At 39.0% G+C, this 15955-nt stretch overlaps 1 protein-coding gene across 11 annotated transcripts in view; it reads right to left on the minus strand.

Annotated features, from left to right (window-relative positions):
- The window catches only part of GALNTL5 (polypeptide N-acetylgalactosaminyltransferase like 5), a 141108-nt gene that overhangs the window by 61173 nt on the left and 63980 nt on the right, over positions 1 to 15955 (minus strand). For 5 of the 11 annotated variants that reach the window (XR_010842034.1, XM_067041813.1, XM_067041817.1 and 2 more), the window contains 2 exons: positions 13521 to 13821; positions 5748 to 5868 (listed from right to left, as the gene is read on the minus strand). The exons of 3 other annotated variants lie outside the window; for them this stretch is intronic. Coding sequence is in view for 7 of the 8 variants with exons in the window: in XM_067041813.1 (XP_066897914.1) it covers positions 5748 to 5868; positions 13521 to 13818 (419 nt within the window). In the remaining variant the exon portion in view is untranslated. Of the gene's footprint in view, positions 1 to 5747; positions 5869 to 13520; positions 13822 to 14905; positions 14922 to 15955 lie in introns of those variants that run through there. 3 more of the 11 variants (XM_067041815.1, XM_067041820.1, XM_067041814.1) reach the window with 2 other exon arrangements.

A 15955-nucleotide genomic window follows, 5' to 3' on the forward strand; every position in this document is an offset into this window, starting at 1 on the left:
TCTACGAAAAACCTAAAGATAACATCATACTCACTGATGAAAAGCTGAGTGTTACGAGCAAGAACACAGCAAGGCTGCCCAATTTCACCTCTTCTATTCAACATTGTATTAGACGTTTTAGCCAGTTCAATAAGAAAAAGAAAAGCATGCAGACTAGAAAGGAAGAAGTAAAAGTGCATAGGTCATGCCCATCTACATAGAAAATCCAATAGAGAAATCTTTGTGATCTTGGGCTAGGCAAAATAAATTTAAAAATAGAATAAAATTAAACAATTGGACTCCATCAAAATGAAAAACTTCTGCTTTTCAAAAGGCACTGTTAAGAGAATGAAAAAACAAGCCATAGACTAGTAAAAAATATGTGTAATCATCAATATGATAAAGATCTTATACCAAAATATACTAAAAAATTCTCAAAACTCAATAATAAGAAAACAATCCAATTTTTAAATGGGTAAAATTTAACTTCAATAAAGAAGATACACAGATAGCAAATAAACACATAAATACATCGCAACATCATTAGACATCAAGAAAATGCCAATTAAACCACAATGAGATCCGACTACACACCTATTAGAATGGCTAAAATTCAAAATACTCGCCATACCAAGTGTTGGCAAAGATGTGGAGGAATTGGAAATCTCATTCATTGCTGATGGGAATGTAAGACAGTACAACTACTTTAGGAAAATGGCAGTTTCTTAAAAAGTAAACATACACCCTAAGATCTAGCCATTCCACTTGCAAAATATTTACATAAGAGAAAAAAGAACATCTGTTATGCAAAACTTGTCTTAAGAATATTCATACCAACTTTATTTGTAATAGACAAAAACCAGAAACAATCTGTCCTATCAACAGATGAATGGGTAAACAAATTGTAGTACATCCATACAGTAGAGCACTACTCAGCAATAAAAAGGAACTCCTTGTGACAACATGGCTAAATTTCAAATTAATTATGCTGCGTAAATTTTATTTATATAAAATTCTAGAGAAGAAAAATGAGTCTATGGCTGAGCAATCTCATTCCAGAAATCTTTACTCCATATATACTAACATGAGGGCATAAATATATGCGTACAAGAGTGTTTATTACATCATTTTTAAAAAGTTGAGAAATTAAAAACAACCAGGATTTCTATTAATGGGGAAACTGTATATTTATACAATGGATAACTGCTCTCAACTGTTAAAATGAATGAGGCAAATTTTATGTGTAATGCTTTGAAAAAGTTCTCCATGATATGTTGTTAAGTTAAAAAAAACATTATAGAATAGAAAAAGTAAAGCCCATTTTCATAAAAATGATATGATTATATAGTATGCTTGCTGTCTACTTATAAATATGTGTATGTGTCTATAAATTTTGGACAGTGATGATCTCTCTGTGTCAAGTGGGGGGAAAATAGTTTGGTGACACCTTATGCATTAAGTCAGAAGAAAAATCCCTAGGATCATGTATTGCTTTATTTTCCCTTTTTATGTTTTTTTATATCTTCCAGGTTTTTCACAATTAACATTTAAAAGAAATCTGCACCTTTATGAATTACAAGAGGATAAATGGTAATTTTACTGTGCAGAAAATCTGACAGTCGTCTTAAACAAGTGATCAAATTAACTTCACCACAAGTCACTTCACCAGTAATGGGACAAAGAGACATCGTGTGCCTTTTAATACAATGTGCTGAGAAGGATATGACATTCCTTCTATGGTATTCCTATCAAAAATGCATGACCCAGATTTGACCACAAGGAAACATCAAACTCAAATTGAGGAGCATTCTACAAAATAACTGGTTAGATCTCTACAACTGTCACAGTCGTGGAAGATAAAGACTTAGGAACAGTTTCAGATGAAAGGAAACTCAGGGGACAGGAACCCTGCATACAGTCTGTAGTCCTGGGTTAGATCCTTCCAGAAAGAGGACACTAATGGGTTAAGTGTAAAAACTTGAATACCGTCTGTACGTTCACTAATGCTACTGTATTGTTAACTTGCTGGTTTTGTTTATTGTTCTGTTTCTGAGGGTATGGACGATGTTAACATTTGGGGAACCTAAGAAAATGCTAGGCAGGAATTCTATGAAATACTTTTGCAACAATTTTGTAAGTCTGAAATTATTTCAAAATTTAAAAGTTGAGAAATAAACGTAATTGGAAAACCAATCAACAAAAAAATCTATTCAAAGATTTGTATCAAGTATTTCTCTAGTTCAGTGAAAATAATAATATGAATTTTAAAGTAAAGCAAAGCTGAAATGGAAATTCCATTTAATGGAATGATGTAATTACTATAATAATGGCTGAAAATCTACTGGATTCTAGATATTAGTAGTTACTCCTAGTAGTTAACATATCTTTTAAACATAGAAGTGTATTTCATACAGAATTGAATTTCCTATTAACAAAGTTAATATTTTGAATACTAAAACTGCCAAGTTTGCTTCTTTCATTGGACAATCTCTTTCTAAACTTCCTGTTTTTCTAACAAATAATCATATGATGAGGGAATGGAAGCAAAGGTGGTTACACTATTTTAGAAAATGAGGTTTAAAAGGAAGAAATGATGGCCTTCCTGGAGAGAAATTCATAACTTGTAAGAATGCAAAAATACTGACCTTCCTTTGCGGTAGTTCAATATTCAATTGAGAAAAAAAAGTTGTCCTCTAAATTAAATGTCTACCATGTTCTATGGTTTGAATAAATTTAAATTCTTTTTCTTTCATTATGAGCCAGATAGATTGTGTCATCATGTGCAAACATTATATCTCTTTTCTTCTTCAGTGAAAAATATTCTTTTTTAAAAAATTGAAGTATAATTGGTTTACAATGTTGAAACCCTACATCTCTTGAATGTGCCATATCATAAGTGATATTTAGCTACCTAGAAACTTTGTTGATTCTTATATTTGTGGCTTCAACTGTTTGTCTTGTACACAAGTTGCAACAAGACAAAGTGGGTCCCACTTTGCCCTGTTTTTTGGAACATGGCTTTTGTCTCCGTATTACTGGAAGAGGCTTATATTCCTTAAGTACTTCTTATTTAGTAAAGAGAAGATATCAGCCCTCTTTGGCTAGAAACCATCAGAACCTAAAATATATTAAAAAGATATTAACACACATTTGCTACAACATGAATGAAACTTGAGGACATTATGCTAAGTGAAATAAGCCAGACACAAAAGGCAAATATTGTATGATTCTGCTTTTATGAAGTACCTAGAGTAGATAAAATTCACAGTGACAGAATGTAGAGTGGTGGTTGCCAGGGGACTGGATGGAGGGAAGAATGGGGAGTAAATGTTTAATAGAGACAGAGTCTCAGTTTGGGATGATGAAAAGTTCTGCAGATGGATAATGGTGATGGCTGCATAACAGTGTTAATATACTTAATGCCACCAAATTGTACAGTTAATAAGAGTTAAAATGGTAAATTTTATCTTATATACAGTTTACCAAAACTTTTTAAAAAGGCACTTACACAAACAATTGAAGGAACAATTTTTTTTTTTTTAAAAAGCAGACTTTGAAGAAAAATATAGGTAGCTGTCTGAAGCATTTTGTATTAGGAATAAATCTCCCTTTGACCAAAAGTCTTCATTGGTGATTTAATAAAAAGAACTTGTGGGTGATGCAATTCTTGGAAACCTCTAGAACACACTCTGAGCCAAGGAGAAGATATTCTCTACACGATAAGCTCTAGAATTTTGAAGTAGGCTCTTGACATTATCTGACTTCAAGTTCTGAAAACAGGAAACTATATTACAAGACTTCTAATATGTCAAAATTTAAATCTGGTTAGTAAGTGTTTAAAAATTAGACCTTATTTGTTTTTAGACCAGTCCACTGAAAACTATAAGACATTAAAAAAAGAAATTGAAAGATATTCTGTGCTCATGGATTGGAAGAATTAATATTGTTAAAATGTCCATATTTCCTAAAGCAATCTACAGGTTCAATGCAATCCCTATCAAAATTACAATGGCACTTTTCACAGAAATAGAACAAACAATCCTAGAATTTGTGTGGAATTACAAAAGACCCCAAATAGCCAAAGCAATCTTGAGAAAGAAGAACAAAGCTGGAGGACTCACGCTCCCTGGTATCAAACTATATTACAAAGCTATTGTAATAAAAACAGTATGGTACTGGCATAAAAAGACACATAGATCAATGGAGCAGAGTAGAAAGCCCAGGAATAAACCCACACATATACGGTCAATTAATTTACGACAAAGGAGCCAAGAATATACGATGGGTAAAGAAGAGTCTCTTCAATAAATGGTGTTGGAAAAACTGAACAGCTACATGCAAAAGAATGAAACTGGACCTCTATCTTACACCATACCCTCAACTTAACTAGAAATGAATTAAATGAATATAAGACCTAAAACCATAAAACTCCTGGAAGAAAAGATAGGCAGTAAGCTCCTTCACATCAGTCTTGATTTATTTGGATCTGACACCAAAAGCAAAGGCAACAAAAGCAAAAATAAATAAGTGGGACTATATCAAACTATAAAGCTTCTGCACAGCAAAGGAAACTTTCAACAAAATGAAAAGGCAACCTACTGAATGGGAGAAAATATTTGAAAATCATATATCTGATAAGGGGTTAATACCTAACATATGTAAAGAACTCATACAACTCAATATTGAAAAAGACAAACAAACCAATCTGATTAAAAAATGGGCAGAGGATCTGAATAGACACTTTTTTTCAAAGAAGACATACAGATGGGCAAAAGGCACATGAAAAGATGCTCAGCATCACTAATCATCAGGGAAATGCAAATCAAAACCACAATAAGATATCACTTCACACCTTTTTGAATGGCTCTTATCAAAAAGACAAGAAGTAACAAGAGTTGGTGAGGATGTGGAGAAAAGGGAACCCTTGTGCACCTTTGGTAGAAATGTAAACTGGTGCAGCCACTATGGAAAACCAGTATGGAAGTTCCTCAAAAAATTAAAAATAGAACTGCCATATGATCCAGCAATTCCAATTCTGGGTATTTACCTGAAGAAAACAAAAGCACTAACTCAAAAAGATACATGCACCCCCACGTTCATTACAGCATTATTAACAAGCCAAGACATGGGAGCAACCTAAGTGTCCACGGGTGGGTGAATAAAGAAAAGGTAAGATATATCTATATAGCTATATCTATATATTATATATCTACACCTACATCTATATCTATATATATAATTCAGTCATAAAAAAGGAGGAAATCTTGCCATTTGCAATAACATGAATGCATCTTGAGGGCATTATGCTAAGTGAAACAAGTCAGAGAAAGACAAACATGCTCTCACTTACATGTAGAATCTCAAACAAACAAAACACAATCCGCCCCCCACCCCCTGCAAAAAAAAAAAAAACAAGCTCAAGATACAGAGAACAGATTGGTGGTTGCCAGAGGCAGGGGGTGGGTGAAACGGGTGAAGGAGGTCAAAAAGTACGAACTTCCAGGTATAAAATAAATGTCACAGGGATGCAATGTCTAGCATGGTGACTGTAGTTAATAATACTGTATTGCATATTTGAAAGTTACTAAGAAAGATCTTAAAAGTTCTCATCACAAGCAAAAAATCTTTTTTGCATCTATGTATAGTGACCGATGTTAACCAGACTTACTGTGATGATCATTTTGCAACATATACAAATATCAAATCATTACGTTGAATATCTGAAGCTATGTAATATGTAAAAAAAAAAAATATCAGGAGGAACATACATTTTATTCCTGGTATCTGGCACATCTCTGTGGTTGCCCAAGTTTTTACTGATAATGGAATTAAATCCATATTTTGAATATCCATGAATAAGTTCTGGGTCCGAATAGTTAAAATCCTTACCTGCAAGAAAAGGTATTAGTCACATAAGTATAGGTTTACTAACATCACGTTGATAAAGGACAATAACAACTATATCCTGAATTCACTCCTTTTTTTGTTTGTTTGTTTGTTTTTTTGTGTGTGTGTGTGGTACGCGGGCTTCTCACTGTTGTGGCCTCTCCCGCTGCAGAGCACAGGCTCCGGACGCGCAGGCTCAGCGGCCATGGCTCACGGGCCCAGCCGCTCCGCGGCATGTGGGATCTTCCCAGACTGGGGCACGAACCCGTGTCCCCTGCATCGACAGGCGGATTCTCAACCACTGCGCCACCAGGGAAGCCCCTCTCACTCCTTTTATAACATGTCAGAGTAGTTTTCCTGGAACCTAAACTACTCCCAGATAACAAAGTTAAAATCAAAGTATTCACACAAATCAAAGCAGATTCCTTAGCAAAGTATGAACAACAAGCTACCCTAGAGTCATTCAGTTTCTCCAGAGAAGGAAGTGCTCAGCCTCCTTGGTCCCATCATGATTTGCAACTGTTGTGTGAAATTATATTAACTGAGGGATTTAGGGAAGGTGGGAGAATGGGAGCTGAAGCCACTCTCCCAAAACTCTGTTTGAGAGAGTAATACAAGATGACACAGGACAACCCAAACATATCAGTCATACCAATAAATGAAGTTGGCATAAATTTCCCATTAAAAGATAAAAACTCTTAGATGGTAATAAAAAACGAAATGTAACCATAAACGATAAATAAGATGAACTAAAATGGTTAAAAGTGAGAGAATGGTCAAAGACTACAGGATTGGGCTTCCCTGGTGGTGCAGTGGTTGAGAGTCTGCCTGCCGATGCAGGGGACACGGATTCGTGCCCTGTTCTGGGAGGATCCCACATGCCACGGAGCGGCTGGTCCCATGAGCCATGGCCGCTGGGCCTGCGCGTCCAGAGCCTGTGCTCTGCAACTGGAGAGGCCACAGTGGTGAGAGGCCCACGTACTGCAAAAAAAAAAAAAAAAAGACTACAGGAGTCAAAATAATTTTTAAAGCATAGAATTCACTGGAAGGACAATCCAGAGGTCATTTTATACTCACAATAAGTCACAGTAAAGGTTTAATAGTAATGAGCTTGTAGACATCAAATAATGCTGCAACAAAATACTTAAAGAAAAATTGTTAGAAATATCAATATATGTTGCCACTAATGAACAGTAATGGAAGTTTTTTTTTTTTTTTTTTTTTTTTTTTTGTGGTATGCGGGCCTCACTGTTGTGGCCTCTCCCGTTGCGGAGCACAGGCTCCGGACGCGCAGGCTCAGCGGCCGTGGCTCATGGGCCCAGCCGCTCCACGGCATGTGGGATCCTCCCGGACCGGGGCACGAACCCGTGTCCCCTGCATCGGCAGGCGGATTCTCAACCACTGCGCCACCAGGGAAGCCCTAGTAATGGAAGTTTTTAAGAACAACTCTGAATCAAACAAAAGGTTAGAAACTTGAATAACGTAATTAGTTAAGTTTCCTTAGTAGATTTTATGTTGTGCTTTGTTTTTGAGAGGATAAACTTTCTTTTCCAATGCCTAAAGAGTGTTTTCCAAAATTGGTATAAATTCTATACTGGATATAAAGAGAATTCCCATCAAAAAGTGACCCCATTTCCCCTCGGTCCTCTTTCTTACACCTAAAAACTCCTTGGCTCTGAAAGGTGAGTGTAAAAGGAGGCAGGTTGCCTGGGAGCCTCAGGACAGGGGCAAGGACACGGGGGGCTCCTGATTTCTTTGTTGCCTCCCGTAAATCCCAGACGGGGGGCTGTCGAAGGCTGCAGGTGGAACCACTGATGGGCACAGACAAAACAAGTGGCAAGATAAGCCTGTTCCTCCAGCCACAGGGCCAGGAAAAAGGACAAGTAACCACGGAAACCCTCTGGCAGCACCCACTCTAGTCCAATCAAGCACCAACGGGAGAACCACACCTCCCCCTGTTGGCTCCAGTGGGGAGAGCAGGGAGCGGGTCCACGTCTACCCCAAGGGAACAAGGGGCCGTGCTCCTCTCCCCTGAGCATAACCTACCCTTCCATCCCCCTTTCTGGCAGAAGAAGGCAGTGCTCTGATTACCTGTCCGGCTGGTGTGGGTGGGCTGAGCAGGGAGCTGGTCTTCCAGCAGCCTGCCTGGTAGAAGCAGGTGGTGCTCTGATTCTCCCTAAGGCAGTGTCTTGTCAGTGGTGTGCTGAGCCTCCAGCCCCGCCTGGCAGCAACAAGGCTTAACGAGGTGGTGCGAGGTGAGGCTAGTCACTACGCCATGTACCCAACCGCCCCTCATATCCATGGGGGTCCGGGGAGAGCTGAACCTCCACCCTCAATGGCAGCAGGTTGTGCAAAGCAGGATAGTTGATGCTCTGCTTACCCCATCTCCTGACCCTGGTGTCAGGAAGGCCCACTGGGGAGCTGAACTCAGAGACAACAACGTCATGCAAGTTAGCGCCCCATTTCACCAACGGGGCTGCTGAACGTCCCCTCCACCATCCACAGCGTGGCAGTGCCCACGCTCCACGGTTGCCAGGGTGGAGTCGGCAGGTCCAGCAGGAAGCAAACACACCCACCCACCTGGCCCTTGTGCTGCATCTCAACAGAGGTCGGCCTAACAAAGAGGCTTAAACAGGACCCAGAGTTTTAAAATGTCCAAAATGCCCAGGATACAATCAAAAATCTTTTGTCATATGAAGAATCAGGGAGATCTCAAATTGAATAGGAAAAGACAATCGACAGACGTCAATAGGAAGATGAATCAGAGGTCAGAAAGATCTCAGATGCTAAAGCTGCCATCATAAAAATGCTCAGAAACAGAAAAAGGGGAAATCTCAGCAAAGAAATAGAAGTTATAAAAAAGAACCAAATGGAAATTATAGAACTAAAAATAATCTAATAAAATACTCCTTAGATGGGCTTAATATTAAGTATAATAGTGATAACAGAATCCACCTACTTTGAGCAATGGAGAAAATAGACTAAAAAAAAAATGAAGAGAGTCTCAGGGACCTGTGAGCTAACGACAAAAGAGCTAATATTCATATTATTGGAGTCTCAGAAGGATAGGAGAGTGAGGAATGAAAAAGTACTCTAAAAAGTAATAGTAGAAAAGTTCACAAATTTGGTGAAAGATGGACATCTACAGCTTCAAGAGGCTGAGGAAACTCCCAAGTAGGATACACCAAAGAAATCCATGCCACATCATAATTAAGCTTCTGAAAACTCCGGACAAAAGAAAACTCTGAAAGCTGCAGACAGAAAGGAGGCAGTACGCACAGAGGAAAGTTCTGAATGACTGTGGATTTCTCGTCTGAATCATGGAGGACAGAAGGAGGTGGGAAAACATTTTCGAGTGCTGCACAGAAAGAACTATCATCAGCAAAGTCTAGGTCAGCAAAAATATCCTTCAGGAATCATGAGAAAAATAAAGATACATTCAGATGAAGAAACACTAAGAATTTGTGACTAGCAAACCCACCCTCAAAGAATTGAAAAAGAAAGTTCTGTAAATAAAAAAGGCAAATCATAGCAGATGAAGGGTTGCAACCTCAGAAAAGAAAAAAGAACATCCAAAAGGGTAAAAAATATAATAGCCTGTGCTCATGAGTTTCTTAAGTCTCATTCAGTGATTGGAGCAAACACTACCACACTATCTGAGGTGGGGCTCCATGTACACAGAGGAAATGCTGAAGATAATCGTATTTTTAAATTGAGGATGCTAATGGACTTTGCTTTTTACGCTTTACTGGAAGTGGCAAAACATTGATTCAATGAGACCTCGGTGAGTTACACGTGTATCATGTTAATACCTAGAGCAACCACGAAGAGAGCTACACAAAGCGATACATTAAAAGAATACTGGAAGTAAATCAAGATGGGATTCTGAAACATGTTCAGGTAACTCACAATAAGGTAAGAAAAGAGAACAGAAGAATGAGAAATGGAAGAAGCAAACAAAAAAATAATAAAATGGCTGACTTAAACCTTAACATATGAATAATTGTATTAAATGCAAATGATCTAAATCTATCAGTTAAAGACATAGATTGTCAGAGTGCATTAAAAAATATGTTCTAACAATATGCTGTCTACAAGAAACTCCCCTCAATGTGATGTATGTGGATTGAAAGTAAAAGGATAGAAAAAGATATATCTTGCAAATAATTTATAAAACAGGACTAACTACATTAATATCAGATAAAATAGACTTTAGAAGAAAATTACTAGAGACAAAGAGAGACAGTATATACTAATAAAAGATCAGTCTACCAGTAATATATGATGATCCTAAATAGAAACATACCAAAAAACAGTCTCAAAATACATGAAGCAAAAACGCGTAGGGTTGAAAGGAGAAACAGACAAACCCATGATTATAATTGGGCTCTTCAACACCGACTCTTAGCAATTGTCTGAACTACTAGCCAAAAACTCAGCAAGGATACATAAGAATTGAATAATACAATCAACCAACCGGATCTGACTGAGATTACATATATATAAAACACTACACCTAACACTACGGGAATACACATTTTTTTTCAAGTATCCATGGAGCATTCACCAAGATAGGCCATATCCTGGATCATAAAACAAACCTCAAAAAAAACCCTAGAAGAATCAAAATCATAGCGCATATTTTGTGACTACAGTGGAATCAAACTGGATGTCATTTATAGAAAGACAGAAAATTATTCAAAACACTTGGAAATTAAACAATCTATTTCCAAATAATCCAAGAAGAAAGTCTCAAAGGGAACATAAAAATACCTAGAACGGAATGAAAATGAAAATTCAACATATTAAAATATGTGGGATGCAGTTAAAGCAATATTATTATGATCTCAATTCTCCCCAGACTGATCTATAGACTCAATGCAATTCCATTCAAAATACCAGCAGGCTTTTTTGTAGAAATTGACAAGCTGTTTCTAAAATACATATGGACGAGCAAAAGACCTAGAGTAACCAAAACAATTTCTAAAAAGAATGAGAAAAGAGTTCAGAAACAGATCCAACAAAAATGGCCAATTGATTTTTTAAAAATAAATTTATTTATTTTTGGCTGCATTGGGTCTTCTTTGCTGTGCGTGGGTTTTTCTCTAGTTGCGGTGAGCGGGGGCTACTCTTGGTTGCGGTGCGCGGACTTCTCATTGCGGTGGCTTCTCTTTTTGAGGAGCATGGGCTCTAGGCGCACGGGCTTCAGTAGTTGTGGCACACAGGCACAGTAGTTGTGGCTCACGGGCTCTAGAGCTCAGGCTCAGCAGTTGTGGCGCACGGCTTAGTTGCTCCACAGCATGTGGGATCTTCCTGGACCAGGGTTCGAACGTATGTCACCTGCATTGGCAGGCGGATTCTTAACCAGTGCACCACCAGGGAAGCCCTGGCAAATTGATTTTTGATAAAGGTACCAAGATGGGAAAAGGAAAGTTTTTCAACAAATGGTGTTGGATCCATATGGAAAAATGAACTATGATCCTTACCTCACAGCATCATAGAAATTAATTCAAAACGGAGTTAATGTAAAACCTAAAACTTTAAAATTTCTAAAACAACAACGATAGAAGGAAATATGTGTGAACTTGAGGTAGGCAAAGATTTCTTAGATAGAACATAAACCACATAAGAAAATGTGATACATTGATCATCGAAATTTAAAAACTTGCTTCTTGAATGAAACCACTCAGAGGAGAATGAAGATATCCAGCATGGTGACTCTAGTCAGCACACTGTATTATATACTTGCGAGTCGCTGAGAGAGTACACCTTAAGTTATCTCTTGAAGTACGGAGACAACTTTTATCCTTTCCAAAGAAAATGCAATGAATAATAATGGTGAATTACGTGATTATAAATAATCTTGTTTTCAACTGTAGAAATTAGAAAACATTCTCCTTTTGGAATATAAGAATAAATTGTATATTAACAGTAAAAAAAAGAAAAAAGTTATCATCACAAGAAAGAAAATGGTAACTATGTGTGATAATGTATGTTAATTAAATTTATTGTGGTAACCATTTTGCAATATATACATATATAAAAATCATTGTGTTGTACACCTAAAACGAATACAATGATATATATCAATTATATCTCAATTCAAAAAAAGAGAATGAAAAGACAAGGCACAGACTTGTACAAAATATTTGCAACTCACAAATGAAAGGATTTGATACCAGAATATATTTTAAGAGTCTTAGAAATCAGAAGACAAACATTTCAATTTAAAAAGGGACAGGGCTTCCCTGGTGGCGCAGTGGTTGAGAGTCCGCCTGCCGATGCAGGGGACGCGGGTTCGTGCCCCGGTCCGGGAAGATCCCACATGCTGTGGAGTGGCTGGGCCCGTGAGCCATGGCCACTGAGCCTGCGCGTCCAGAGCCGGTGCTCTGCAACGGGAGAGGCCACAACAGTGAGAGGCCCGCGTACCGCAAAATAAATAAATAAATAAATAAAAATTAAAAGGGACAGAAGACTTGGAGAGACACTTTACAAAAGGAGATGTATGTGTGGCCATTAAGCACATGAAAAGGTGTTCAAAATCCTTAGTTGTGGGAAAATGCAAATTAAGGCCAAAATGATACCATGACTCACCATTAGAATGGTTAAAATCTAAAAATATGACCATGTCAAATGTTGGCCAAACCTGGAGAAAATGGAATTCTCATCCACTGCTGAAGGAAATACAAAATGGCACCCTTCCTTTGGAAACCGGTTTGTCATTTTCTTTAAAGTTAAGCATACAGCTACCATATGACCCATCCATCCCATACCTAGGTATTTACCTGAGAGAAACAAAATATGTTTATACAAAGACTTACATGTTAGTATCCATAGTGGCATTGCAATTCATTCCAGAATAGCTACAAATATATTAAAAATACATACTATGGGTCTTCCCTGGTGGCACAGTGGTTAAGAATCCACCTGCCAAAGCAGGGGACACGGGTTCAAGCCCTGGTCCGGGAAGATCCCACATGCCGCAGAGCAACTAAGCCCGTGCGCCACATCTACTGAGCCTGCACTCTAGAGCCCATGAGCCACAACTACTGCAGCCCACGTGGCACAACTACTGAGCCCACATGCCACAACTACTGAAGCCCGCGTGCCTAGAGCTTGTGCTCTGCAACGAGAAGCCACCGCAATGAGAAGCCCGCGCACCACAACGAAGAGTAGCCCCCGCTCGCCACAACTAGAGAAAGCCCACACACAGCAATAAGCAACAAAGACCCAATGCTGCCTAAATAAATAAATAAATTTATTTAAAAAAATACATACTGTATTTTTCTTAAAGAAAATACATAAAAGAAATGAGGAAGATATCTAGGGAGGAGGAAGAATTGGGGTGAAGTTTTTACTGTACCTATTAAAATCTATTCTTTGAAACACAGAAAGCTACCTGAAACAGATACAGCAAACTAAATAAAACTTGTTAAATTTAGGTGGTAAATATATACAAGCCTGTTTTATTATTTTCTCTCTGTGTGTGTGTGTGTGTGTGTGTGTGCATGGATATATATGAATATATATGAGAAATATTTCATAACTTAAAATTGAATTGCTCTAAAAAAGGACATTCTCTCATCTTCCCAATTATTAAATTTATGGTATATTTTCCCCTTAAAATGGCTAACAGAGGAAATCAAAATACTTACCTAATTTTAAAAATGACTTCTGTTCTGTAGTTTCATCTACATTAGGCCTTTTGATTCTTACATAAGGCCTTGGTATTTGCACTGAGCCATGTTTAGTTTGCAGTTTCTTCCCAAGGGACCAAATTAATGGATTTCCTTTCTCCTGGATCTTCTTCTCCTGGCTCTTCACATAATTATGGTGAAAATAAATACTAAAGATGGCTGTCCAGATCCCAAGTGTCAAGGATCCATAGAGTAAACATTGAATTATAACATTTCTCATTGTAAACCTAGGATTTTTGAAGGTCCATTTGAACATTTCCTAAACCAGAAGGATTTAAGAGAAGCTGTATTAGCTATTTTGATGGTTTAGAGATCATCGACTCGGCTTAAATTCAATTTACAGGGTTTTAAAAACAGGATTATTTTGATAACAGCGCTTATCATATACTTTGATACGAGAAAGTGTATCCTTTAAAAAACTCTTAAAACTGATATTCGTGAGATTTCTTAACATGAAAATGTATAACGTGCTTATAAAACATACACTATCATTTAAAGTCATTGACCCAGACCCCTGAGATAAAACTAAAGGAAACAATGTGAAAGAAGGGTTTCTCATCCCTTCCACCTTCTCGACGCATCTAGGAGTGATGGCATAGGTCTCTGTTTTAAAAAGCTGATTTGACACTAATCAGACTGTTAGAAATGTAAAAACATGCACTATCCCATGGTGGAAAGCAAGTGGGCGGTGAGAGGCACGGACCCCCCTAATGGAACTGTGAAATGGTACAGCCACTTTGCAATCTCTGCAGGTTGAGTCTATATATAGGGAATGTGGAAGTAGTTCCAGCCCTAGAAATATACTCCAAAGAGACTCTCGCCAGGAGACCTGTACAAGAACATCTACTGGAGTCATGTTTGTGGTAGAAATTAGACACAACTCTAGTTTCCCTCAACAGGAGAACTGATAAACTGAGGCTATTCATTCGGCGTTGGAAATGAACCAACTGGAGCGACATGGATTAATATCGTAAAGTCTAAAAAACATAATGTTGCACAAAAAACAAGTAGGGTATGATGTTACCTACATAAATTTGGAAAACACAAAAAGCAGTGCAATTGTTTATGCGTATGCTTGAGGGTAGCAAATGTTAGGGGAAAGTACCGTGCGTGTGTGCACGGTCTACACAAATATAGGAAAAATACAGGATAGTGACCTCTGTGTGGGAGGGTGTCAGGAGGAGGATAAAGAGCTCGGACTGTGTCCTTAATGCTTTTTTTTTTTTTTTGGTCGTGGGTTGTGGGATCTTAGTTCCCTGACCAGGGATTGAACCTGAGCCCTCAGCAGTGAAAGTGAGGAGTAGTAACCACGGGACCACCAGGGAATTCCCCTTCATGCTTACTTTTTAAAAGTTCTGAAGCAAATATGGCAAAATGAGGGGGTTTGCTGAAGCTTGATGATGTGCACACAGAGTGCTCCTGATATTTTTCTCTGTATTTCTCCTATGTTTGAAATGTTTCATAATTCATCAAAAAAGAAAGTCTTGAGAGGCTTCCTTTAAAGTTCATAGATTGAATAGCGTGTCTGTGTCCTCTCCCTCCTGACTCAACTGTGAACAAAAATAAAGCTGAAGGGCTTCCCTGGTGGCGCAGTGGTTGGGAGTCCGCCTGCCGATGCAGGGGACGCGGGTTCGTGCCCCGGTCCGGGAAGATCCCACGTGCCGCGGAGCGGCTGGGCCCGTGAGCCGTGGCCGCTGCGCCTGCGCGTCCGGAGCCTGTGCTCCGCAACGGGAGAGGCCCCGACAGTGAGAGGCCCGCGTACTGCCAAAAAAAATAAAAATAAATATAAATAAATAAATAAAGCTGAAGACTCTCCTGGGAAAAGAGCGGTAGAGAGAAAAATGCATGGCGATTTCGGTACAGGTTTGGAAGACACACTATTGGCCGTGTGACCGTGACCTGGAAGGACAGAGGGGCTCACAACCCCAGGTGGGCGCGGAGCGAGGGCTCTGAGACTGATACGCGTCTAGCAGACCCCAGGGCAGCTCAGGGTTTGGAGGCCCAGGCTTGTCCGGGGGCACGAGGGGAGGCTTTGGAAAAGGCCACATGCTTGCACGCAGAACAGTCGGCTCTGGACACCCCTCCCTGCACAGAAAAGTCAGACAAGAGCCTGGCAATTTCTTCTCTGGAGAAGTGGGATTGTAGAGGCTCCGCCTCCGCAGAAGGAAGCTTGAGGCTGAGGTCAGGGGAGTCACCTGGCTCTCTTTCCCGCCTCAAGCACAGGATCCCAGCAGCCAGGCTGCTCAAGCTGAGGTAGGAGAGGGGAGAATTATTCTGTGATGAGAGGACAGGCCCCAGAGAAAAGCCCCCCCGACACACAGTGAAGCGTATGGGGTGCCCAACAAGGCAGCCGACTCCCCACGTGTCACTGTGAAGACAGGACACCCGTGGGA

Source organism: Kogia breviceps, chromosome 9, assembly GCF_026419965.1.
Source record: "Kogia breviceps isolate mKogBre1 chromosome 9, mKogBre1 haplotype 1, whole genome shotgun sequence".
Classification (NCBI taxonomy): domain Eukaryota; kingdom Metazoa; phylum Chordata; class Mammalia; order Artiodactyla; family Physeteridae; genus Kogia; species Kogia breviceps.